Raw genomic sequence first — 24,865 nt, forward strand, 5'->3', positions numbered from 1 at the left:
ATTACATGAAACAGTCACCCGTGCGCCCAGTCCCAATGTTTGTAAACAAATAATTGGTCTATACTTCACACCAAATATTAGGAAAGTCCTCCATCTTGTGACAAAGCAGAGGTACTACAACACACCTGCACTGAGTTGAGGAGAGTAGAGTGGAACACACCTGCACAGATTGCAGAAGGCCTTCAAAAGGCACTCACTTGGTGCAATTCTTTGAGAGGCATCCGTACAGTTTTATCCTGTTATATTTATTTGTATGTTTACTGTGTTCTTTGAGTAAGTACTGATTTATCATTTGTTATGTATGATTTGTTGAAGTTACCTTATAATTGTATGTATAATACATCTGGTTCACTGGTCCTAATATTCTTGATATACTGGTGTCCATGTGCTAGCTGCTAACCAGAGCTGCATACAGACTTTATAGGACAGCTGAGAGGGAGACGGTTGTAGGTGAGACAGACAGTAAGACAGCTGAAAGGGAGACAGTTTAGGAGAGCTGGACAGTAGGACAGCTGTGCATATAGTGTTTGTGAAGAATAAGGTTGAAAAATCCTGTGTACTGGTATTGGAGTTCTCAACGGGCCTGGAAATTAAGGCTGGGCCCTAACTGGGCCAGTCTGAGGCCTGGCCTGACTAATTAGCATACATCTTTGGCCTGACCTGGCCCTAAAATGTCGGATCGGGCCAGAATTTCAAAATTCTATCTCAGAGTAAAGGTGAAATCCCAGTGAGCATCAACTTTACAATATATAAATACTTATTTTTATTTGTTGGTTTTTTTTACCCCGAAGCCAGGCCCTAATAATTGGCATACAGTTTAAGCTCAGGGTGGCTTGAAAACGTCGGGTTCGGGCAGAATTTGAGAACTCTAACCAGTATATTAATCCCACACTGCCACTAGATGGCAGTGTGGGATGACATTTCACAGAGTGGCTGCCCTCCTGTTATGTGTGCTCTTAAGGCACAATTGTTGCTTCTAACACCAGTGTTGCTTCTAATGTTTGACCTATGCCCTCTGTCCACAGCCATGTCAGGATTATGTCAGGAGGTTCCTCAGCTGGCCAAGGCCATGATCCTGGTGATCGACGTGTTTGATAAGTACGCCAAGAAGGATGGTGACGCCGTCGCCGGCTCACTCAGCAAGGGAGAGCTCAGTGACCTGCTCAAGGCCGAGCTGGGAGAATTCACCAGTGTGAGTGTTCACTTAAATGTTCCCTTACTTTTGACTATAGTGCTAATTTGGCGTGAGTGTTTACTTAAAACGTTTGCTTTACTTTTGGCCAGTGCTAATTTAGCTGACTAGCACTATGATGGAAGGAAAAACAATAAATGACCTAATGTTTCCACTGAAGAATACTAAGTGAGGACTTAGTAATGGTGACTAAATCCATTGACAATTTGTCAACAAAAACTAAAGTGATGGAGGGATAGTGAGGACTGGTTGAAGAGCCTTTACAGATTGCTTGAAATATTTATTAACAGTTTGCAGAATTACAGTACATTTCAAGCACAAACTCAATACAAAGACTGTTAACTGAGTGGACAACCCAATTAAGCATTACACTTGTTTACAAGAGGCCTTGTTCAATTCATCAAAAAATGTCACAGGAATGTCACAGGTGCAATGATGGAAGAAGTCTTCAGCATTGGTTTTACTTAAGGTGGCACTTAAGTAGTTTTTAATGAGTAAAATGCAATTTTGTGAGCTGTATGTCTAACTAAATACATTTTGGGTGTTTTGGTTTGGCCTCCCTGCTCATTATTTTGACCTGAGCGACCAGGCAGGCTCTACTAGCTCAGCGGTAAAAATGGCTTCAAGTCTGGGGTATACGGAAAGCTGCATATTGCCGCATTATGTAAAGTAATCAATAATGTCCTGTATTGTAAATGTAGGCCTACTTACGAGTAAAGTGTAATATAAGATCTGCAATTTTCAGAATTCTTGCCTCTTCTCTGGTATTCAAAATTTAGGCTATTGAGTACTTATGGCCGATTAATACTCTTATTTTAGAGCCGAATAAAAGTCTGTTCGGCTCTGTAGAGCCTACAATGTGACGTCATTTGAGGTTCGGGGGCGGGTACCGTCCTAAAGTCGGCTCTTCGGTGCTACTGAAAATGTCAGTAGCGCCGAAACAGCGGTAAAATAGGAGTATGAATCGGCCCTTAGTCACCACTGCCATGTTTTTTGACCTGGCATCCTAGCGTTTAATGTTTTCATGTGCAGAGTTTATTTTTATATAGTCTACTGTTGAACTGATGGCTTTCCTTATAATCTCAGATGACTATCTATGCATTGAGGTGTTGTCCTCCCTTACTGTGTATTGCTCTGAAATAAGGGCATCTGCAAAATGCCTAAATTGCTCCCCCCTCCTGTCTATATAGGCCAGTGACAAGGCAAATGTAGACGAGTTCTTCAACCAGTTGGATGCGGACAAGAACGGAACCATCTCTTTCCCGGAGTTCATGGCCTTCACAGCGACACTGACCATGCTGATCCAAGGGCTGACTCATGGAGAAAACACATGAGTTGGGTCGGGGGGGAAAAAATAAAACGGTGTAACCATGTCATTTCATAACACAAATAAACATTGTTGATACAATCTTGTTTGCTTCACTGTTCTCAAACGCTCATATTACAGTGGTTTTCAACCCTTTTCATAATAAGGTCAAATGAATATTTGGCGTTTGAGCCACGGACCACCAATTGATGAGATGTGTTTGTTGTTGTTCGTTGGATATGATTTTGTCCACTCATGCTGTAGGTAGCAGATAACAGGCAAACGATCAAAAATAATTGTGTAGACTTAAAGGACAACTTTAGATTTTTTTTCAACCAAGGTTCATGTTTTAGGTTATTAGAGAAAGTAAAAGATGAGTTACTATTTTCATTTGCTGCTTTCTTTCATTTTAGGGATTTTAGCTGTTTTAGCTGTTATAGCGATTCTCTTATCATTTACTATAGTCCTAGACTCAATAAATTATATCTGGCCACAAAAGCTCACAGGATCTACTGAATGTGAAGGTAGCCTACTGGGGGAATCCACACTGTCATAGGCTCAATATGTCAGTTCGACACATTCAGTAGGTCCTGTGATCTGTTGTGGCCAGATGTAATTTCCTGGGGTCTAGGACTAGTAAATAATACAAAAATAAATCGCTATTAACACAGCCGACGCGAATCGCGTATCAATACGTTATCAATTAATCAAACGTCGGGTGCGGATCACGTATCAATACGTTTCAATCACTTTTTTATAGCATACTTTCATTCATCTTTTTACCCACCCGGACAATGAAGAACCATCGCCCTATCATTGCTGCTTAGTCCAGCTCACGTGATCAGAAAAAAAAAAAAAAAAAACCCTCCCCTCCTGAAAACAGGAGGGCGGGCCGCTTTACGTGTAGAAGCCAGTGTAATGGCTGCGCCCATGCCGATCTAGTCTGTGTTTGAAAAGAATCAAATTTCACCTAACCTCGCCTCACCAGGCTTTCCACCTCGGACATTTGATTCCCCCCTCCCCTCCTGTTTCTCCAGGAGGAGGATCTTGCGAGGGGGTGCATGCTCTCCTCTGTCTCTCGGAAAAAAACATGACGAACGCTGAACGGAACGCTGCCTGAACACATATGCACCAGATCAGCATTGCAATGCAACGTCTGCAACACACATGGACAGATGCATGTTTCCTTCTTCATACTGTAGCGACCAAACGATCCCCGAGCCTACAATACTACGAACTAACCACAGTATCGAGGGGCCGCCACGACAAGACAGTGTTCCGTTGGTGGATCACGTATCGCCATGCAGAGCCGTCATAATCGGAGATCGCTCAGACGTGTGATTGTAACGCTTTTTTATTCATTATAATTGTAGTGATAAGACCGCAATGAACGCGTCGGGGACGTAATCGACCCGGGTGTAATGTATAACGAACTTTTCCGCGACCTAAACCGTGGTGTTGTCATCTGTGGAAGTCATTTTTTCCTTCTCGTCGACATCACAGCCGGGTGACGCTTTTTTCCCCCTCCATCGCCCCCAAGCTGCATGCCCATAGCCTGGCTTGGCCAGCCTCATAGCGGGGATTCACTGAAGATTCTTCCCCGGAGGAAACATCAGTGAACCCTCGCTATGAGTCTGGCCGTGCCAGGCTAGCATGCCCAGGCATGTTCCCCTACACTAGCTTGAAAAACAAAATCAGCTGATGACAACGCGTCTCACCGTTATACTATAGTTCTGAACCGAACGGTGGAATGGGACTTTTTATAGCCGTACGGATCAAGACTTTTGCTGCCCAATGTGCCCATGACCCCCCCCCCCCCCCCCCCCAATGTTACTGCGATCAAAACAATGAAAGCAGTGAGATAGATTAGGCGAGGCGGCAATCATCATCATCATCAAAAAGAAAGCATAGTTATGAAGGTTTATAGTCAGACATTGACAGGCAGATATAACAATAAACACAATAAATATGCTATACATCCTATACATCGAATGAAAGCCCTGAATGTGTACTTTTATAATAAAAATCACACCCCTGTGAAGTGAGCGGTGCAACGGTTCTCTACAGTTGCGCGGTGCAATGGTAGAGAACAGTTGCACCGCTCACTTCACAGGGGTGTGATTTTTATTATTACAGTAGAAGTTTACAGACCAAACTGTAAATAAAAGCTTTACATGACTTTCTGTCTCAGTCCGTATATAGCGAGCTGTAGTGAATAAGTAGAGAAGTAGAGTTGCACTGCTCACTTCACAGGGGTGTGATTTTTTTATTATTACAGTACAATTTTTTTCCTTATGAAAGCAGAGAGTCTTCTGTTTCATACGGTATATAGTATTTATATGTCGCTATAGGCCTTATTTTGTGAATATTGAGGAGTTCACGTCCATGTCTTCTCTGAAGTTATCTGGTGGGCACAAGCTGCATTCAATAACCAATTACTGTCTAACTGTAGATGGGATCAATGTTTACTGTTTTCCTCGTAAAAGTACACATTCAGGGCTTTCATTCGGTGTATAGGATGTATAGGATATTTATTGGGTTCAATTTTATATCTGCCTGTCAATGTCTCTGACTTTAAACCATCCATAACTCTGCTCGCTGTTCAAGATAACCACTTCCAGGCAAATGCAGGTGTTGCAAAAAGGTCAATATCTCCAGAATGGAACATGGTAAAATCTAAATGTATTTTTTTAATTGAAGTGGACAAGTTCAGCTTTCTTTTGATGTAGGCGTGTGATTCTCGCTATAAGAGAACATTTTACTGTGGGCCCCCGAACAAGGCCTTTGTGCAATGTTAAATGGCAGCAACATCCAAATAGGCCTGTTGAGATCTTCCAGCAATCAAAGTGTTAAAAACATTTAGCCCCATGCTCTAATGCCTGAAAAAAAGCAGCAAATGAGAATGTACACTCCTTTTACTCTCTAACCTAAAACATGAACCTTGGTTGAGGAAAAACTAAAGTTAAGGCAGCTAACTTAACTCTTGAGTGTGTAACGTATAACCAAATTGATCCCATAATACATTTGGTTTCATTTTACACACTTTTAGAATTGACTAGAGTATAAATGTATCTGTGCCTATAATCTAGAGTAAAGAATACATTGTACCTTTCAATTTTATTACTTGTGTTAAACAATGTTCTGCATATTTCATATAGTACAGGTATGTCATTTGTCCTATTGGTAAAATATATAATGTAGTTGCATGAGCCATTTGCTATGAGACCCGCCTGGTTCAGAGAAGGAACATCCGGCATGTCACTCAGTCTCACTGATTGGCTGGTTCAGAGAAGGAACATCCGGCATGTCACTCAGTCTCACTGATTGGCTGGTTCAGAGAAGGAACATCCGGCATGTCACTCAGTCTCACTGATTGGCTGGTTCAGAGAAGGAACATCCGGCATGTCACTCAGTCTCACTGATTGGCTGAATAAAGGACAGCGTATTAGGCCGTCCTACCCTAGGAGGAGGCCTCAGGATGGGTGTCCTATTATACTGCAGCAATGTTGTCAACTGTCGTGTGTGTGTGTGTCTCAGTGTCTCCACACCTAAGCGCAAAACGGTCGACAGCCGCACACATCTTAAGCTGTGCGCAGCTTATTTTCCGAGTTTTTAGACAGCTGGTGGATGGAAATTAAGCTCCACCTCCGCGGAAGACTCTTTAGATAGTGTGGCAGCACCTTGTGTGTGTTCACATTGAGCCCCATTTGGTCCTTGGTGGATGCGGTGTGTCTCCATAATGTCGCGGAGCCTTCTGCCCGTGGCGCCTGACTCCTCCTGGTCGCCGCTACAACACCGAGGCCATTTGGTCACATACTGTACGGCTCCATCTCAATGAACATGAATATTGTGTAAAAGCTCAACTTTTTCCCTAATATAATTCAAAAATCACACCCGTGTGAACTGAGTGGTGTAAGGTCTGTCTGACGTAATGAAATCATGTCTGACGTAATGAAATCACACCCGGATGTGATTTCACAACTGGCTTTTTTTGTGCAGAAAAAATGAGCATGGTTGCTACGGTCATCCTGTTCACCCGGGTGTGATTTCATTACGTCAGAAATTATTTTGAACATAGCAACCATGCTCATTTTTTTCTGCACACAAAAGCCAGTTGTAGGAGTGGTTTACACCACTCAAAAAAAGTGAAACTTTCATATATTCTCAATTCATTGTGCATACCCTTTTTTTGAGTGGTGTAAACCACTCCTACAACTGGCTTTGTTAGTGCAGAAAAAATGAGCATGGTTGCTATGTTCACCCTGTTCACCCGGGTGTGATTTCATTACGTCAGACATGATTTTTGAGTGGTGTAAACCACTCCTACAACTGGCTTTGTTAGTCTGTGCAGAAAAAATCACACCCGTGTGAACTGAGTGGTGTAATATAGCCTGTCTGACGTAATGAAATCATGTCTGACGTAATGAAATCACACCCGGGTGAACAGGGTGAACATAGCAACCATGCTCCTTTTTTCTGCACAGACTAACAAAGCCAGTTGTAGGAGTGGTTTACACCACTCAAAAATCCTGTCTGACGTAATGAAATCACACCCGGGTGAACAGGGTGAACATAGCAACCATGCTCATTTTTTCTGCACTAACAAAGCCAGTTGTAGGAGTGGTTTACACCACTCAATAACAAAGCCAGTTGTAGGAGTGGTTTACACCACTCAAAAATCATGTCTGACGTAATGAAATCACACCCGGGTGAACAGGGTGAACATAGCAACCATGCTCATTTTTTCTGCACTAACAAAGCCAGTTGTAGGAGTGGTTTACACCACTCAAAAATGAGCATGGTTGCTATGTTCACCCTGTTCACCCGGGTGTGATTTCATTACGTCAGACATGATTTTATTACGTCAGACAGGCTATATTACACCACTCAGTTCACACGGGTGTGATTTTTTTACCTTGATTATGGCGTACAGCTCATGAAAATCAAATCCTATCAACAAATTAGAATATTTTACGAGACCACTAAAAAAATGTTTTTTTTTATTAAAACGAGAAATGTCGACCATCCGAAAAGTATATTAATGTATGCAGTCAATACTTGGTCTGGGCTACCTTTGAACTAATATTAAAGTATATTAATGTATGCAGTCAATACTTGGTCTGGGCTACCTTAATGTATGCAGTCAATAATTGGTCTGGGCTACCTTTGAACTAAAGTATATGAATGTATGCAGTCAATACTTGGTCTGGGCTACCTTTGAACTAATATTGTCATCAATGGGGTATACGTGGCATGGAGGTGATCAGCCTTTGTCACTGTTGAGGTGTTATGGAAGCCCAGGTTTAGTTTGATAACAGCCCTAAATGCATTTGTATTGTTGAGTCCTAAAGGTGTCCTAACACACATTAAAAGTCTATATACTTGGCTGCATTATGACGTAATTTCAAAAGCCAGAGTACCAAGTACCGCAGAGATTCAAATTTAAGTTTACAAAGAGGGTTTAAGGGGTTAATCATAGACAAACAAAACCATTAATTTACACAATGATAGTGCTGTCAAACATGTCTATGAAGCCATCTATGGAATCTATGAAAAAGCTTAATCTGCAACACTATGAAGTTGGGACTCCCTGGACTGCAAAAAAACATTGAGGACCCCTGATCTATGTCAAGGTTATAATAGTTTGGGACTATTCATTTTGGTTTAGTTTTAGTTACTAAGGCCTGACTCACACCTTCGCATCTAGCATACAACATTGATGCATGCTAGATGTGCATGCTAGATGTATGAAAGGGTTTGTTTACATCTTGCCCCAATGCATTTCCAATGGAAGTCACATGGTTTGACACAACATTTGTGTTGTACGGCTTTCGGCTGTGTTTCGACTGCCCCCCACCCCCTCATAGGCTACAACAAAAATGTTGTGTCAAACCATGTGACTCCCATTGGAAATGAATTGCGAGCTTGCATCAGTAAATAAGTCTCATGCATCAGCTATACATCAGTCTGTTGTGAGTCAGGCCTAGATGTACAGTACTAAAGTAAATGTAACTTTCCACCACTGGTTTTAACCTCTCTCCACAGCCATTCTCCAGTGGAATTGTACATGCAGATATAATCACATCATTAAAATGGGTTTTTGGGAGTATAACCGGGTTGTAGAAATTGTACAATTTCCATTGAAAGGGTGAGTCATAGTTTTGGGTTCATTTTGGACACAAGACGCCTTATCAGACGACGTCACACTGATAAGAAACGGCATGCGCGCGCATAAAGGCAGCAGAAGAACACCACTTTAAGATGCAATGGAAAAGTTCTAACTGCACTGTGTAAAAAATGCCCCATCAAACTTTCAGATGCTGTTTTTCTCCCAGTGTGGAGGAAGAATTATTAGGATTTTTATTGTGATCTCTCGCCCTCGAAATATATAATCCTTGGTTTCTGTTGTGTTAGGCCTATCTCACAGCCCGCTTTCCACGCCCACTTCCGGTAAATAGTGGTGTCTTTAACATGAGAATTTACACGTTTTTTTCTCTGGAGAATCTAAGTACATTTTCTAATGTAAAAATGTGACTGACCAATATTATTATGAAGCAAACAAGATGGTAAATCACGTCGAACAGATAGAACAAACCTTACCTTGAGAAAACAAAAGTTGTAGACTTCTTAAATTACCTCTGTTAACATGAAGCGTCTATGGAGTGACGTCACGCTATCACCACTAACCCCGAAAGGGGGCGTATTTAGGGGGGCGGGGAAATTCTGTGAGATAGGCTGTCCTCAAAACCACACCTCCAGTCGCTGTCATAAGAACGGGAGGTGCGCTCATGAACACGGCTGCAGAGCCTATGGCCCTCATTTATCAACCGTGCGTACGCCAAAATATGGGCGTACGCCGAAATTACCGCAATTTTCGGCATTTACGATTTGCGCCAACGTTTGATTTTGAACTTGAGCCAAGACAAAAACCACGTCTGGTCGGGAGCTGTCGTACGCTTTGTCCTCACCTGTTTTTCTGTCGTAGAACAGCGGAGCAGCATTGTTTGACCAGCTGAGAGGCTGTCACAGGCATCGAAACATATGTATTCACTCCTAAAATGTTTATATAAAACTGTATAGGTATGTATATGGGCTAAATGTAAAAAAGAAAAAAAAAGTAAAGGAATACATCAACGATGTGTCTTTGTGTCATATGAAATTAGTAGGAGATTTCCAACTTTACAAGCAAGCAATTAAAATCGCGCATTTAAAAACAATGTTGCAAGTTACTGTAGATGCGTAAGCCATTTAAACAGTGTTTTGCATGATGAGCGCATACATGCGAGGATTTGGGCTGTCTGTTCTGAAATATTTCCATGACGGGACGTTGGAGAGTATAGTGCAGTGCTGCAGCGTGGAGAGTCCCAACATGGGTAGCCTACTGTAGCCTAATCTACAGCAGGCCAATGTCTTTCTGGAGTTACAGTATGTGCAATCTCCTCCTCGTTTAATAAACCCGACGCGTCGCTCGAATGCCAAATGTGCCGTGCCAGCGCAAGTGGGAACGTATCGGAGATAGTATAGGCTAAGCCAGCCTGCAGCCTACCACCACCACCACCACTGTCCACTGTCCAGTGCCACATAAGGCTACGGTTTTGGCTGCAATATTCATATAATTGACAGTTGACAGCGAGGCAATTTAAATAGACTGAACGTGCAAACTGCATGGTCAATTGGTCACGGTGTCACGGACGGACCACAGTGATAGACAGACAGGACAGGAGATGCACCTTGCAAAACAGCAGCGTGTGTGCGCGCCTATTTGTTATATAATTCATGGTTCACAGGTTCAGGTTTTCGTTCACTAATATATCTTGTTGTATATTAAATGAATAAAGACTTTAATAATTGAATATAGGCCTACAACTAACAACACAGTGACAGTTGCTTGCAAATTGCGATATGTGCGTGCGTGCGTGCGTGCGGGGGGGTGAGACGGGCAGCAAGGGAAGCGAAGCGAGAGGAGAAACAGACAGGGTAGTCCTACAGCTTTATTTAATTCATGCAGGTTTATTTATTTAAGATACAACAAGTTGCGTGTGCGTGCGTGCGTCTGTGTGTGTGTATGGGAGGGGGGCAGGGGCAGCAAGGCAACTTAGGCAAGCGAGTGAAACTTTTTTTCTTCCTGTAACCATGGTTTCCAGGTCGTATTGCAGTTGTTCATGTCGCAAAAACGAGGGCGAGGCTTGATTTCATAGGGCGTGCCAGATTGATTTCAGCCGTCACATTTATCACTGCTAGGAATTAGGAAGAAACAGCTGTCTGCGATCACTTTGTAAATGCCGACCCGACGTGGGTGTACTACGAATCCTACACTCGAATTTGGGGCAGATTTTACACTCGATTGATAAATGAGGGCCTATTTGTGCACGGCTGCACGCGCACCTGCAGTCCATCAAGTATAATGTATGCTTCGTCCCGCGATGGTGTCGCGCACGCAGACCTCTACGCTCACAACAGTCGCATCTGCGATGCGATGTGAGCTTGTATATCAGCTGTTCTCTGTGCGCAACACTGTTGGGCTTTGAAGTATAAATGTCTCCTAGGGTGCATCTCACTAGCCAACTCACAAGAGGAGGTTGAATGGACTGAAACCAGCGCTCCCCAAAACTACAGGTTTGGAGATCTGTTGGGAATTGATTACATGAAACAGTCACCCGTGCGCCCAGTCCCAATGTTTGTAAACAAATAATTGGTCTATACTTCACACCAAATGTTAGGAAAGTCCTCCATCTTGTGACAAAGCAGAGGCACTACAACACACCTGCACTGAGTTGAGGAGAGTAGAGTGGAACACACCTGCACAGATTGCAGAAGGCCTTCAAAAGGCACTCACTTGGTGCAATTCTTTTAGAGGCATGTGTACAGTTTTGTCCTGTTATATTTATTTGTATGTTTACTGTGTTCTTTGAGTAAGTACTGATTTATCATTTGTTATGTATGGATGTATGATTTGTTGAAGTTACCTTAAAATTGTATGTATAATACATGTGGTTCACTGGTCCTAATATTCTTGATATTCTGGTGTCCATGTGCTAGCTGCTAACCAGAGCTGCCTACAGACTTTATATGACAGCTGAGAGGGAGACAGTTGTAGGTGAGACAGACAGTAAGACAGCTGAAAGGGAGACCGTTTAGGAGAGATGGACAGTAGGAGTGTTTGTGAAGAATGAGGTTGAAAAATCCTGTGTACCGGTGTTGGAGTTCTCAACGGGCCTGAAAATTAAGGCTGGGCCCTAACTGGGCCAGTCCGAGGCCCGGCCTGACTAATTGGCATACATCTTTGGCCTGACCTGGCCCTAAAATGTCGGATCCGGCCAGAATTTCAGAATTCTATCTCAGAGTAAAGGTGAAATCCCAGTGAGCAGCATCTTTACAATATATCTTTTTCTTTCTTTTTTTTTGACCCCGAAGCCAGGCCCTAATAATTGGCATACAGTTTAAGCTCAGGGCGGCCTGAAAACGTCGCTGGGGCAGAATTTGAGAACTCTAACCAGTATATGAATCTGTCACGGACCACTAGATGGCAGTGTGGGCTGGACTTTGATGACATTTCACAGAGCGGCTGCCCTCCTGTTGGTGTTATGTGTGCTCTTAAGGCACAATTGTGGCCTACACCAGTGTTGCTTCTAATGTTTGACCTCTGTCCTCAGCCATGTCAGAAGTATGTAAGGAGGTTCCTCAGCTGGCCAAGGCCATGATCCTGTTGGTCGAGGTGTTTGATAAGTACGCCAAGAAGGATGGTAACGCCGACTCGCTCAGCAAGGGAGAGCTCGGTGACCTCCTCAAGGCTGAGCTGGGAGAATTCACCAGTGTGAGTGTTCACTTAAATGTTCCCTTAATTTTGGCTAAGTGAGTACTTAAAGGACCACTTCACCACTTTTCAACTTATCTTCCTATAATTGGTCCTAACTAATATTCATGATAAAATACCACAATTGTTTTCCTACTCAGTCTGTGTCTCATAGGAGGGCTGTGGGCAGTTCAGAAACCCGTCCACCAGTGACATCATCGATGGTGAATCCAAGCTAATAGAAACGGCAGGCTTTCTTTTCCTGAAAAGTTGCAATGCAAAAGTTGAAGCCATCGTTCTCACGATAATACAAATCTAAATATATTTTAAACCCAATCTTGTTTAAAAAAAGAATCTGTCACTGGTGGACGGGTGTCCGAACTGCCCAAAGCCCTCCTATGAGACACAGACTGAGTAGGAAAAAATGGTGGTGTTTTATCATGAACATTAGTGAGGACCAATTATATGAAGAGATGTTGAAGTGGTCCTTTAAATCTTTCACTTTACTTTTGGCCAGTGCTAATTTAGCTGACTAGAACTATGAATACAATTAAAATAACGTTTCCACTGACTAATACTAAATGAAGACTAAGCCATTGACAATTTCGGTCAAACTAAGTGTTGGAGGGATAGTGGAGAAGAGACCTGGTTGAAGAGCCTTTACAGATTCAGTACAGGACTGTCACAAGTGCAATGATGGAAGAAGTCTTATTTTGTTTTACTTAAAGGGACATTTCACTTGTTTATGACGTTTAGAAGATCAACACTTTCCTGGGGGTCTTTGTGGTTTTAGATTTTAGCAGTGAGCCCAGTGTCTCTCATGGGCACTGGGCTCACTTACTTCCTGGACTACAATTCCCATAATGCTTTGGTGCACTGCTCCTCTTTGTGGATAGGGTGAGAGCTGTCTTACTGAGGCAACATGTTGTCCAGGAAGTAAGTGAGCCCCATATGGACACTGGGCTCACTGCTAAAATATCTAAAACCACATATTACACACACAAAGACCCCCAGGAAAGTGTTTTATTGTCTAAATTTCATTAACATATTTATTTTTTTTGCAAAAAGGGTGAAGTATCCCTTTTAAGGTGACACTTAAGTAACTTGTTTGTAATGAGTAAAATGTAATTTTGTGATCTGTATACATTTTATATACATTTGTGGGTGTTTTGGTTTGGGTAATCCGGGGTAGAACGGAAAGTTTCATAGTGCCGCTTTATGTGAAGTAAAAATCACACCTCATTAGCAGGCAGCAGTGCAGCACTATCTCTCTCTCTGTTTCTGGTACAACGGCGCCACTGTTGGTACTCGTGCTCATAGTGACATAGTCACATAGCTGGGTGGGTGAACACATGGGTGAACACATGGGTGAACACATAGGTGAACACGGACATTGCTGTTCCTTGGAGTGGTTGCACCACTCAAAAATCCTGCATTGTAAATTTACTTAAGAGTAAAAGTGTAATAAGATCTGCCATTTTCAGAATTCTTCCCTCTTTTCTGGTTTTCAAAATGTACTTGAGTTATTTATCTCTCTCTCTCTCGTCGTCACCACGTACTGATCCTCTCTGTAGAGATGTCAGGTTTATTGACCTGGCATCCTAGCATTTCAAGTTTCATTTTTTTTCTTTCTTTGTATATTCTACTGTTGAACTGAGGGGTTCTTTGTATCCTTATAATCCCAGATGACTATTTCTATGCATTTGATTGGTTTTCCTCCCTTACTGTAAATCGCTCTTGAATAAGCAAAATGCCTAAATTCCCCCCCCCCCTGTCTACATAGTTCGGTGACAAGACAAAGGTAGACGAGTTCTTCAACCAGTTGGACGCGAACAAGGACGGAACCATCTCTTTCCAGGAGTTCATGGTCTTCACTGCGTCACTGACCATGCTGATCCAAGAGATGACCAAGAAAGTGTAGTTCAATCTTCTGCTAGACTAGAGAGAGGATGATGGAATGGCTGTCTATTATGCTGCGGGGGTTTACATTGTTGTGACTCATGGAGAAATGCAAATAAATGTTGATACTGTACAATCTTGTTTGCTTCACTGTGCCTTATACCTTCATCTATTACAATGGTTTTCAACCCTTTTCATAATTAGGTCCATTATTTGGCGTTTGGATATTTTGTCCATGTGACATTTTGTCCCGATCCTGTGGTGTAACGGCAAACAATCACAATGACACTAATTCTACATTCTATTGTGTAGACTTAAGTAATGCAGATGCTTAACAATAGCTTAAATTTTTGAGAGTGTAACATGAAACCAAATGGATCTGTGAGGGTACATTTGGTTTCAATTGTTAAAGATCTATCCATATCAACTCTTCCACCATTTAGTTGGGGACCACCCAGGACCCACTGGTTGCGACTTAAGAACCACTGCCTTATACTTCTATATGTCAGTCGAGTCTTCAGCGGGGGGTCCTTCTACATGGGGGTCTTCAGCGGGGGGTCCTTCTACAGGGGGGTCTTCAGCGGGGCGTCCTTCTACAGGGGGCCCATCAAATCTTTGTGATAGGAACTTTAACCACTTGAACCCTATTATTTGCCTGAAAATGGCCTGATCTACAAGCTCACAACAAACTTGTACATCAGCTGTTTTCAGTTGGTCTAGAAAATATTCAGATTCACTGAATTCTGAAATGAGGGCGGGAGGGGCGCCAGACTTTTAGAAGCCTGCACATATGGCAGGGTCACTCTCATTTACTGCCACTAGTGGAGGAGCATATAGGCCCTCATTTACCCACTGAGCATTTTTTGGTCTAAGACGTCTAATATTCGTCTAAAAATGTTAGACTTCTCTTCTTAGATTAGACGTCTATAGACGTTTAAACAACCGCTAATCAACGTCTAATCTAAGAATAGACGTCTAAAAAACTTTCATTTTTAGCCGTTTTTTATCCCATTTTTAGACCCACGTCTAATAGCCGGCTATTGCTCAGTGGGTATCAACGCGGCGTACATTTAACATTCCAGCGTGAACTTGACCTTTGGCCGTCCAAATATCACGTGAGGTCGGGCGGGAGCTCTGTCGTAGGCTTTGTCCTCGCCGGTTTTTCTGTCGTAGAAAAGCGGAGCAGCATTGTCTGACCAGCTGACTGGCTGTCACAGGAATCTGTTTTCACTCCTAAAATGTAAAAAACTAATAATACATGTGTGTGAAATATATTGTGGAAAAAAATATATTTTGAAAAGGCACGTCATATGAAATTGGTAGGATATTTCCAAGTTTACAAGCAATTCAAATCGCGCAATTAAAAACAATGTTGCAAGTTAGATGCTTACTGTAAGCCAGTTTTGCATGAGCGCATAGGCCTAGGACATGTGAGGATTTCGTCTCGTCAGATAAACCCAAACCCGACGCGTCGCTCGAATGCCAAATGTGCCGAGCAAGGTGGGACGGCATACTATAGCATGCCGTTTTTCATTTTTGAGGATTTGAAAAAAAGACAAATCACTCAGAAACTACAAAACATTTCAAAGTAAAAAGTTCCAGCATGTGTCTCCACAGTAAGCTGAATTATAAAAAGTGTGAATGGAGTTTCTAGGTGAAAGTGAATAGCTGCCATTGAGCCCCATTATGAATTTCTCAAATTTGAAAGCACTATTTCAAGGTTCAAGGTTCAAGGTTGTCTTTATTGCTAAAACTATGAAACATTTCAAAGATTCCTTTTCAGGCAAACATGTCCACCGTAAGATGAACCTAAGTAGGTTTGAATGGGGTTTCTATAGGTGTAAGTATGTAGGACTAGTAGCGTGACGACAAGTATAATAAACTGGAAGAAAAGTAACGAGTGTGTGTGTTCTGGTCCTGTTGATTGAGCAGAGCAGGACCTATAAACCTTGAAGGTTTATAGGTCCTTCTCAGCTCAATCAACAGGACCAGAACACACCTGGGCTGGCTGCCAGGATCACATCCACCAATGGGGAGGCTGTCTGTGTCCTGTCATGGTTTCTCCTCTGTATTATCTGATTAACATCCACGATAACACTTAAAAGCACTAAAGACAACTTTGATGCACAGCACCATTCAAATGCTCTGTACATGATCCCAAGGCCCAATTTGAAAAGTGACACCAAGAAGAACAACTTACAACCTAAAAATCACTGAGAGCTCAGTGGCACCCTTGTTAAGATGACGTCCATGTGAGCCAGAGGTTGTGAGTTCAAATCCAGCTGAGTTCCTCCTACTTTCACTCTGCAGCATGTTTTGGAGAATAACATCCAGAAAAGAACTGGAAAGAGATGGAAAGCTGAGGAGATTTTCAGAGAGCATGGTGGCACTCTGTGATAAGCTGCTGTCTATGTGAGCCACAGGTCATGGGTTCAAGTTCAGCCCATGGCCTCAGACGGCATACTATAGCATGCCATTTTTCATCATTTTTGAGGATTTGAAAAAAAGACGAAAATCACTACGAGACCATGGGCCCATGGTCTCGGACTGCATACTATAGCATGCCGTTTTTCATCATTTTTGAGGATTTGAAAAAAAAGACGAAAATCACTCAGAGACTACAAAACATTTCAAAGTAAAAAGTTCCAGCATGTGTATCCACAGTAAGCTGAATTATAAAAAGTGTGAATGGAGTTTCTAGGTGAAAGTGATTTTTTGACGTGCCAATAGCTGCCATTGAGCCCCGAAATGTCTCAAATTTGAAAGCACTATATTTCTAAAACTATGAAACATTTCAAAGATTCCTTTTCAGGCAAACATGTCCACCGTAAGATGAACCTAAATAGGTTTGAATGGGGTTTCTAGGTGTAAGTATGTAGGACTAGTAGCATGCCAAAGTTTGTGCTATTGCCATTGAGAATGCATTGGGCGTTTAAGTTAAATAACTCAGAAACTACATTTCAAAGTAAAAAGTTCCAGCATGTGTCTCCACAGTAAGCTGAATTATAAAACGTGTGAATGGAGTTTCTAGGTGAAAGTGATTTTTTGACGTGCCACTATCTGCCATTATAAATTTCTCACATTTAAAGCACTATATTTCTAAAACTATGAAACATTTCAAAGATTCCTTTTCAGGCAAAAATGTCCACCGTAAGACGAACCTAAATAGGTTTGAATGGGGATTCTAGGTGTAAGTATGTAGGACTAGTAGCATGCCAAAGTTATATATTTTTTCCGGACGGAATACTATAGCATGTCGTTTTTCGTGATTTTGGAGGATTTGAAAAAAAAGATGAAAATCATTAAAACACGACATACTATAGTTCATGGTTTGGGACGGCATAATATTGTATGTCATATTTTCATGATTTTGGGACACTATGTCAGAGCCAGGACTTGAACCTGCAGTCTCCTGATTCCCAGGCATGCTCTGTACCCAGTGAGCCACTGTGCATGCTGTTCTCAAAAGGCCGAATAGATAATGACAGAAGAGCCAGAGACTTGTTTCCATTGTGGTTCATAAACATTCGAACGTCTAGAGATAAACAACAGCAAAAGAAACAATAGACAAGTCTCCTGTTATTTTATTTTTTGTATTTTATTTTTGTATCAATGTTGTACTCAAAGGGAACAGCAGACTGCATTGTGGCAGGTAGCAACTAGATCAGTGACTTAGCACACTGGCTTCATGATCTTTAGATTGTGGGTTCAAACCCCACTCAAATCTTTACTTGCCAAAATCTGCCATTGACCCCCTTTATGAATTTCTCAAATTTAAAAGCACTATATTTCTAAAACTATGAAACATTTCAAAGATTCCTTTTCAGGCAAACATGTCCACCGTAAGATGAACCTAAATATTGCCATTGAGAATGCATTGGGCGTTTAAGTTAAATAACTCAGAAACTACAAAACATTTCAAAGTAAAAAGTTCCATCATGTGTCTCCACAGTAAGCTGAATTATAAATAGTGTGAATGGAGTTTCTAGGTGTGGAGTTATTCATACCATTTGATGCCTTTTGCTATAAGTTGCATGCATCAGATTAGCCATGGCACCCTATGAAGCCATGAGTTACCAAATTAGCCAGCCTGAAACCGACCCCCTGGGTAGGTCCGCCTCTCAGGAGGTTATACGGCAGGAAAGGGCTATTCTCTGCCTCTTTCTGTAAAAACACCAACAGAGGCAGAAGTCTTAGTTAACTGACCAAGGCTTAGGCCTTTGCAACCAAAGATTGAGCCGTGTAAATACACGATCTAACTTCTAAATGGACTAAAGGTATGAGACTATTTCTGTATTAACATTATATCATTGCTTATTAGTACAATATCAGTTAATTAGCTGTAAACATAATGTGCTATTTGCTCTGTTTCTTTTGTCATCCTTATAGGTTTTAATTACCTGACACAGTCTGACAAACCATTAGACCAAAGTCTAACTAACTAACTAGACCACAGTCTAACTACCTACTATTACTGTCTTGTTTTAGTCTTGCTATTCTCATAAACTGGAGTTTAGGCCGACAAGGCAAACTGAATCCATCCATTTGTAATCATAGTCCTACCAACGTGTGCGTTAATTATATGTGTAATGAAATGACCAATAAATAATGTAAAAGACACTGGTTTGGATTATTTAAACACAGGAGTAACAGTTTCAAGCTTTAGCATTAAACAGTATATGTCTGAGTACTTTGCTTAGTAGTAACCATTTAGTCGTTATAGGCCGTTCCAGGGCCTTAGGTCTGAAATAAATACCTCAATTGTGCACGATTGAACAAATCAATTAATTAAGCAGCAATAAAGGTGAAAATATTAGATTCCGGAACACTAGGTGAAAGTGATTTTTTCACCTAGAAACTCCATTCACACTTTTTATAATTCAGCTTACTGTGGAGACACATGCTGGAACTTTTTACTTTGAAATGTTTTGTAGTTTCTGAGTTATTTAACTTTAACGCCCAATGCATTCTCAATGGCAATAGCACAAACTTTGGCATGCTACTAGTCCTACATACTTACACCTAGAAACCCCATTCAAGCCTACTTAGGTTAATCTTACGGTGGACATGTTTGCCTGAAAAGGAATATTTGAAATGTTTCATAGTTTTAGAAATATAGTGCTTTTAAATTTGAGAAATTCAGAATGGGGGTCAATGGCAGATTTTGGCAAGTAAAGATTTGAGTTGGGTTTGAACCCACTATCTCCAGATCATGCAGCCAGTGTGCTAAGTCACTGATCTACTTGCTACCTGCCACAATGCAGTCTGCTGTTCCCTTTGAGTACAACATTGATACAAAAATTAAATATAAAAAATTAAATAACAGGAGATTTGTCTAATGTTTCTTTTGCTGTTGTTTATCTCTAGACGCTCGAATGTTTATGAACCACAATGGAAACAAGTCTCTGGCTCTTCTGTCATTATCTATCGGCCTTTTAAGAACAGCATGCACAGTGGCTCACTGGGTACAGAGCCTGCCTGGTAATCAGGAGGCTGCAGGTTCAAGTCCTGGCTCTGACATAGTGTCCCAAAATCACGAAAAACGACATGCTATAGTATGCCGTCCGAAGCCATGAACTATAGTATGTCGGTTTTTCATGATTTTCATCTTTTTTTCAAATAGTCCAAAATCACGAAAAACGACATGCTATAGTATGCCGTCCGAAGAAAATTATAACTTTGGCATGCTACTAGTCCTACATACTTACACCTAGAATCCCCATTCAAACCTATTTAGGTTCATCTTACGGTGGACATGTTTGCCTGAAAAGGAATCTTTGAAATGTTTCATAGTTTTAGAAATATAGTGCTTTAAATGTGAGAAATTTATAATGGGGCTCAATGGCAGATATTGGCACGTCAAAAAAGCACTTTCACCTAGAAACTCCATTCACACTTTTTATAATTCAGCTTACTGTGGAGACACTGTGGAAAGGCTCACTGGGTACATAGCCTGCCTGGTAATCAGGAGGCTGCAGGTTCAAGTCCTGGCTCTGACATAGTGTCCCAAAATCATGAAAATATGACATAATATATTATGCCGTCCCAAACCATGGACTATAGTATGTCGTTTTTTCATGATTTTCATCTTTTTTTCAAATCCTCCAAAATCATGAAAAACGACATGCTATAGTATGCCGTCCGAAGCCATGAACTATAGTATGTCGTTTTTTCATGATTTTTATCTTTTTTTCAAATAGTCCAAAATCACGAAAAACGACATGCTATAGTATGCCGCCCGAAAAAGATTATAACTTTGGCATGCTACTAGTCCTACATACTTACACCTAGAATCCCCATTCAAAACTATTTAGGTTCATCTTACGGTGGACATGTTTGCCTGAAAAGGAATCTTTGAAATGTTTCATAGTTTTAGAAATATAGTGCTTTAAATGTGAGAAATTTATAATGGCAGATAGTGGCACGTCAAAATCACTTTCACCTAGAAACTCCATTCACACGTTTTATAATTCAGCTTACTGTGGAGACACATGCTGGAACTTTTTACTTTCAAATGTTTTGTAGTTTCTGAGTTATTTAACTTTAACGCCCAATGCATTCTCAATGGTATAGCACAAACTTTGGCATGCTACTAGTACTACATACTTACACCTAGAAACCCCATTCAAGCGTACTTAGGTTCATCTTACGGTGGACATGTTTGCCTGAAAAGGAATCTTTGAAATGTTTCATAGTTTTAGAAATATAGTGCTTTCAAATTTGAGAATTTTACAATGGGGCTCAATGGCAGATATTGGCACGTCAAAAAAGCACTTTCACCTAGAAACTCCATTCACACTTTTTATAATTCAGCTTACTGTGGAGACACATGCTGGAACTTTTTACTTTGAAATGTTTTGTAGTTTCTGAGTTATTTAACTTTAACGCCCAATGCATTCTCAATGGCAATAGCACAAACTTTGGCATGCTACTAGTCCTACATACTTAAACCTAGAAACCCCATTCAAGCCTACTTAGGTTCATCTTACGGTGGACATGTTTGCCTGAAAAGGAATCTTTGAAATGTTTCATAGTTTTAGAAATATAGTGCTTTCAAATTTGAGGATTTTACAATGGGGCTCAATGGCAGATATTGGCACGTCAAAAAATCACTTTCACCTAGAAACTCCATTCACACGTTTTATAATTCAGCTTACTGTGGAGACACATGCTGGAACTTTTTACTTTGAAATGTTTTGTAGTTTCTGAGTTATTTAACTTTAACGCCCAATGCATTCTCAATGGCATGCAATAGCAAACTTTGGCATGCTACTAGTCCTACATACTTACACCTAGAAACCCCATTCAAGCCTACTTAGGTTCATCTTACGGTGGACATGTTTGCCTGAAAAGGAATCTTTGGAATGTTTCATAGTTTTAGAAATATAGTGCTTTCAAATTTGAGGATTTTACAATGGGGCTCAATGGCAGATATTGGCACGTCAAAAAAGCACTTTCACCTAGAAACTCCATTCACACTTTTTATAATTCAGCTTACTGTGGAGACACATGCTGGAACTTTTTACTTTGAAATGTTTTGTAGTTTCTGAGTTATTTAACTTTAACGCCCAATGCATTCTCAATGGCAATAGCACAAACTTTGGCATGCTACTAGTCCTACATACTTACACCTAGAAACCCCATTCAAGCCTACTTAGGTTCATCTTACGGTGGACATGTTTGCCTGAAAAGGAATCTTTGAAATGTTTCATAGTTTTAGAAATATAGTGCTTTCAAATTTGAGAATTTTACAATGGGGCTCAATGGCAGATATTGGCATGTCAAAAAAGCACTTTCGCCTAGAAACTCCATTCACACTTGTTATAATTCAGCTTACTGTGGAGACACATGCTGGAACTTTTTACTTTGAAATGTTTTGTAGTTTCTGAGTTATTTAACTTTAATGCCCAATGCATTCTCAATGGCAATAGCACAAACTTTGGCATGCTACTAGTCCTACATACTTACACCTAGAAACCCCATTCAAGCCTACTTAGGTTCATCTTACGGTGGACATGTTTGCCTGAAAAGGAATCTTTGAAATGTTTCATAGTTTTAGAAATATAGTGCTTTCAAATTTGAGAATTTTACAATGGGGCTCAATGGCAGATATTGGCACGTCAAAAAAGCACTTTCACCTAGAAACTCCATTCACACTTTTTATAATTCAGCTTACTGTGGAGACACATGCTGGAACTTTTTACTTTGAAATGTTTTGTAGTTTCTGAGTTATTTAACTTTAACGCCCAATGCATTCTCAATGGCAATAGCACAAACTTTGGCATGCTACTAGTCCTACATACTTACACCTAGAAACCCTATTCAAGCCTACTTAGGTTCATCTTACGGTGGACATGTTTGCCTGAAAAGGAATCTTTGAAATGTTTCATAGTTTTAGAAATATAGTGCTTTCAAATTTGAGAATTTTACAATGGGGCTCAATGGCAGATATTGGCACGTCAAAAAAGCACTTTCACCTAGAAACTCCATTCACACTTTTTAATTCAGCTTACTGTGGAGACACATGCTGGAACTTTTTACTTTGAAATGTTTTGTAGTTTCTGAGTTATTTAACTTTAACGCCCAATGCATTCTCAATGGCAATAGCACAAACTTTGGCATGCTACTAGTCCTACATACTTACACCTAGAAACCCCATTCAAGCCTACGTAGGTTCATCTTACGGTGGACATGTTTGCCTGAAAAGGAATATTTGAAATGTTTCATAGTTTTAGAAATATAGTGCTTTTAAATTTGAGAAATTCAGAATGGGGGTCAATGGCAGATTTTGGCAAGTAAAGATTTGAGTGGTGTTTGAACCCACTATCTCCAGATCATGCAGCCGGTGTGCTAAGTCACTGATCTACTTGCTACCTGCCACAATGCAGTCTGCTGTTCCCTTTGAGTACAACATTGATACAAAAATAAAATACAAAAAATAAAATAACAGGAGATTTGTCTATTGTTTATTTTGCTGTTGTTTATCTCTAGACGCTCGAATGTTTATGAACCACAATGGAAACAAGTCTCTGGCTCTTCTGTCATTATCTATTCGGCCTTTTAAGAACAGCATGCACAGTGGATCACTGGGTACAGACCCTGCCTGGTAATCAGGAGGCTGCAGGTTCAAGTCCTGGCTCTGACATAGTGTCCCAAAATCATGAAAATATGACATAATATATTATGCCGTCCCAAACCATGGACTATAGTATGTCGTTTTTTCATGATTTTCATCTTTTTTTCAAATCCTCCAAAATCATGAAAAACGACATGCTATAGTATGCCGTCCGAAGCCATGAACTATAGTATGTCGTTTTTTCATGATTTTCATCTTTTTTTCAAATAGTCCAAAATCACGAAAAACGACATGCTATAGTATGCCGTCCGAAAAAAATTATAACTTTGGCATGCTACTAGTCCTACATACTTACACCTAGAATCCCCATTCAAACCTATTTAGGTTCATCTTACAGTGGACATGTTTGCCTGAAAAGGAATCTTTGAAATGTTTCATAGTTTTAGAAATATAGTGCTTTAAATGTGAGAAATTTATAATGGCAGATAGTGGCACGTCAAAATCACTTTCACCTAGAAACTCCATTCACACGTTTTATAATTCAGCTTACTGCGGAGACACATGCTGGAACTTTTTACTTTGAAATGTTTTGTAGTTTCTGAGTTATTTAACTTTAACGCCCAATGCATTCTCAATGGCAATAGCACAAACTTTTGCATGCTACTAGTCCTACATACTTACACCTAGAAACCCCATTCAAGCCTACTTAGGTTCATCTTACGGTGGACATGTTTGCCTGAAAAGGAATCTTTGAAATGTTTCATAGTTTTAGAAATATAGTGCTTTCAAATTTGAGAATTTTACAATGGGGCTCAATGGCAGATATTGGCACGTCAAAAAAGCACTTTCACCTAGAAACTCCATTCACACTTTTTATAATTCAGCTTACTGTGGAGACACATGCTGGAACTTTTTACTTTGAAATGTTTTGTAGTTTCTGAGTTATTTAACTTTAACGCCCAATGCATTCTCAATGGCAATAGCACAAACTTTGGCATGCTACTAGTCCTACATACTTACACCTAGAAACCCCATTCAAGCCTACTTAGGTTCATCTTACGGTGGACATGTTTGCCTGAAAAGGAATATTTGAAATGTTTCAAAGTTTTAGAAATATAGTGCTTTTAAATTTGAGAAATTCAGAATGGGGGTCAATGGCAGAAGTAAAGATTTGTGTGGGGTTTGAACCCACTATCTCCAGATCATGCAGCCAGTGTGCTAAGTCACTGATCTACTTGCTACGTGCCACAATGCAGTCTGCTGTTCCCTTTGAGCACAACATTGATACAAAAATAAAATACAAAAAATAAAATAACAGGAGATTTGTTTATTGTTTCTTTTGCTGTTGATTATCTCTAGACGCTTGAATGTTTAATGGAGTTGGAACAACTGATGTTCAGGAGGCGGAGGAACACACCTTGACCACACCTCCACGCCAATCTCCGCCCTCCACGCCAATCTACCTGAGCCTACTTATACCCGCCCCATACAACCCAGAATCCTCTATGCTTTTCGTATGTGTTCTGTACTAGCCAACCGCATTGTACTACAACTACCTAAAGCCAAAAGAAACAAAGTTTTGTCTCACCGTCCCCATGG

The 24,865-nt window shown here is 40.7% G+C and overlaps 3 protein-coding genes across 3 annotated transcripts in view; all 3 read left to right on the plus strand.

Moving 5' to 3' along the window:
- The window catches only part of LOC306925145 (scavenger receptor cysteine-rich domain-containing group B protein-like), a gene marked incomplete at its 3' end in the record, with an annotated part of 797,673 nt that overhangs the window by 219,144 nt on the left and 553,664 nt on the right, over positions 1 to 24,865 (plus strand). The gene's annotated exons all lie outside the window — the stretch shown is intronic.
- On the plus strand, positions 124 to 2,600 carry LOC306924488 (ictacalcin-like). The gene is made up of 3 exons (XM_079503010.1): positions 124 to 273; positions 1,026 to 1,192; positions 2,383 to 2,600. Exons 2-3 carry the CDS (start codon positions 1,028 to 1,030, stop codon positions 2,524 to 2,526), a joined length of 309 nt encoding a protein of 102 aa, XP_079359136.1. The 5' UTR covers positions 124 to 273; positions 1,026 to 1,027; the 3' UTR covers positions 2,527 to 2,600.
- LOC306924255 (ictacalcin-like) lies at positions 11,259 to 14,326 on the plus strand. Its single transcript, XM_079502693.1, has 3 exons — positions 11,259 to 11,410; positions 12,152 to 12,312; positions 14,075 to 14,326. The coding sequence occupies exons 2-3, from the start codon at positions 12,154 to 12,156 to the stop codon at positions 14,210 to 14,212; spliced, it is 297 nt and encodes a 98-aa protein (XP_079358819.1). The 5' UTR covers positions 11,259 to 11,410; positions 12,152 to 12,153; the 3' UTR covers positions 14,213 to 14,326.

This window comes from Electrona antarctica (genome assembly GCF_951216825.1).
Source record: "Electrona antarctica genome assembly, chromosome: 6".
NCBI lineage: Eukaryota > Metazoa > Chordata > Actinopteri > Myctophiformes > Myctophidae > Electrona > Electrona antarctica.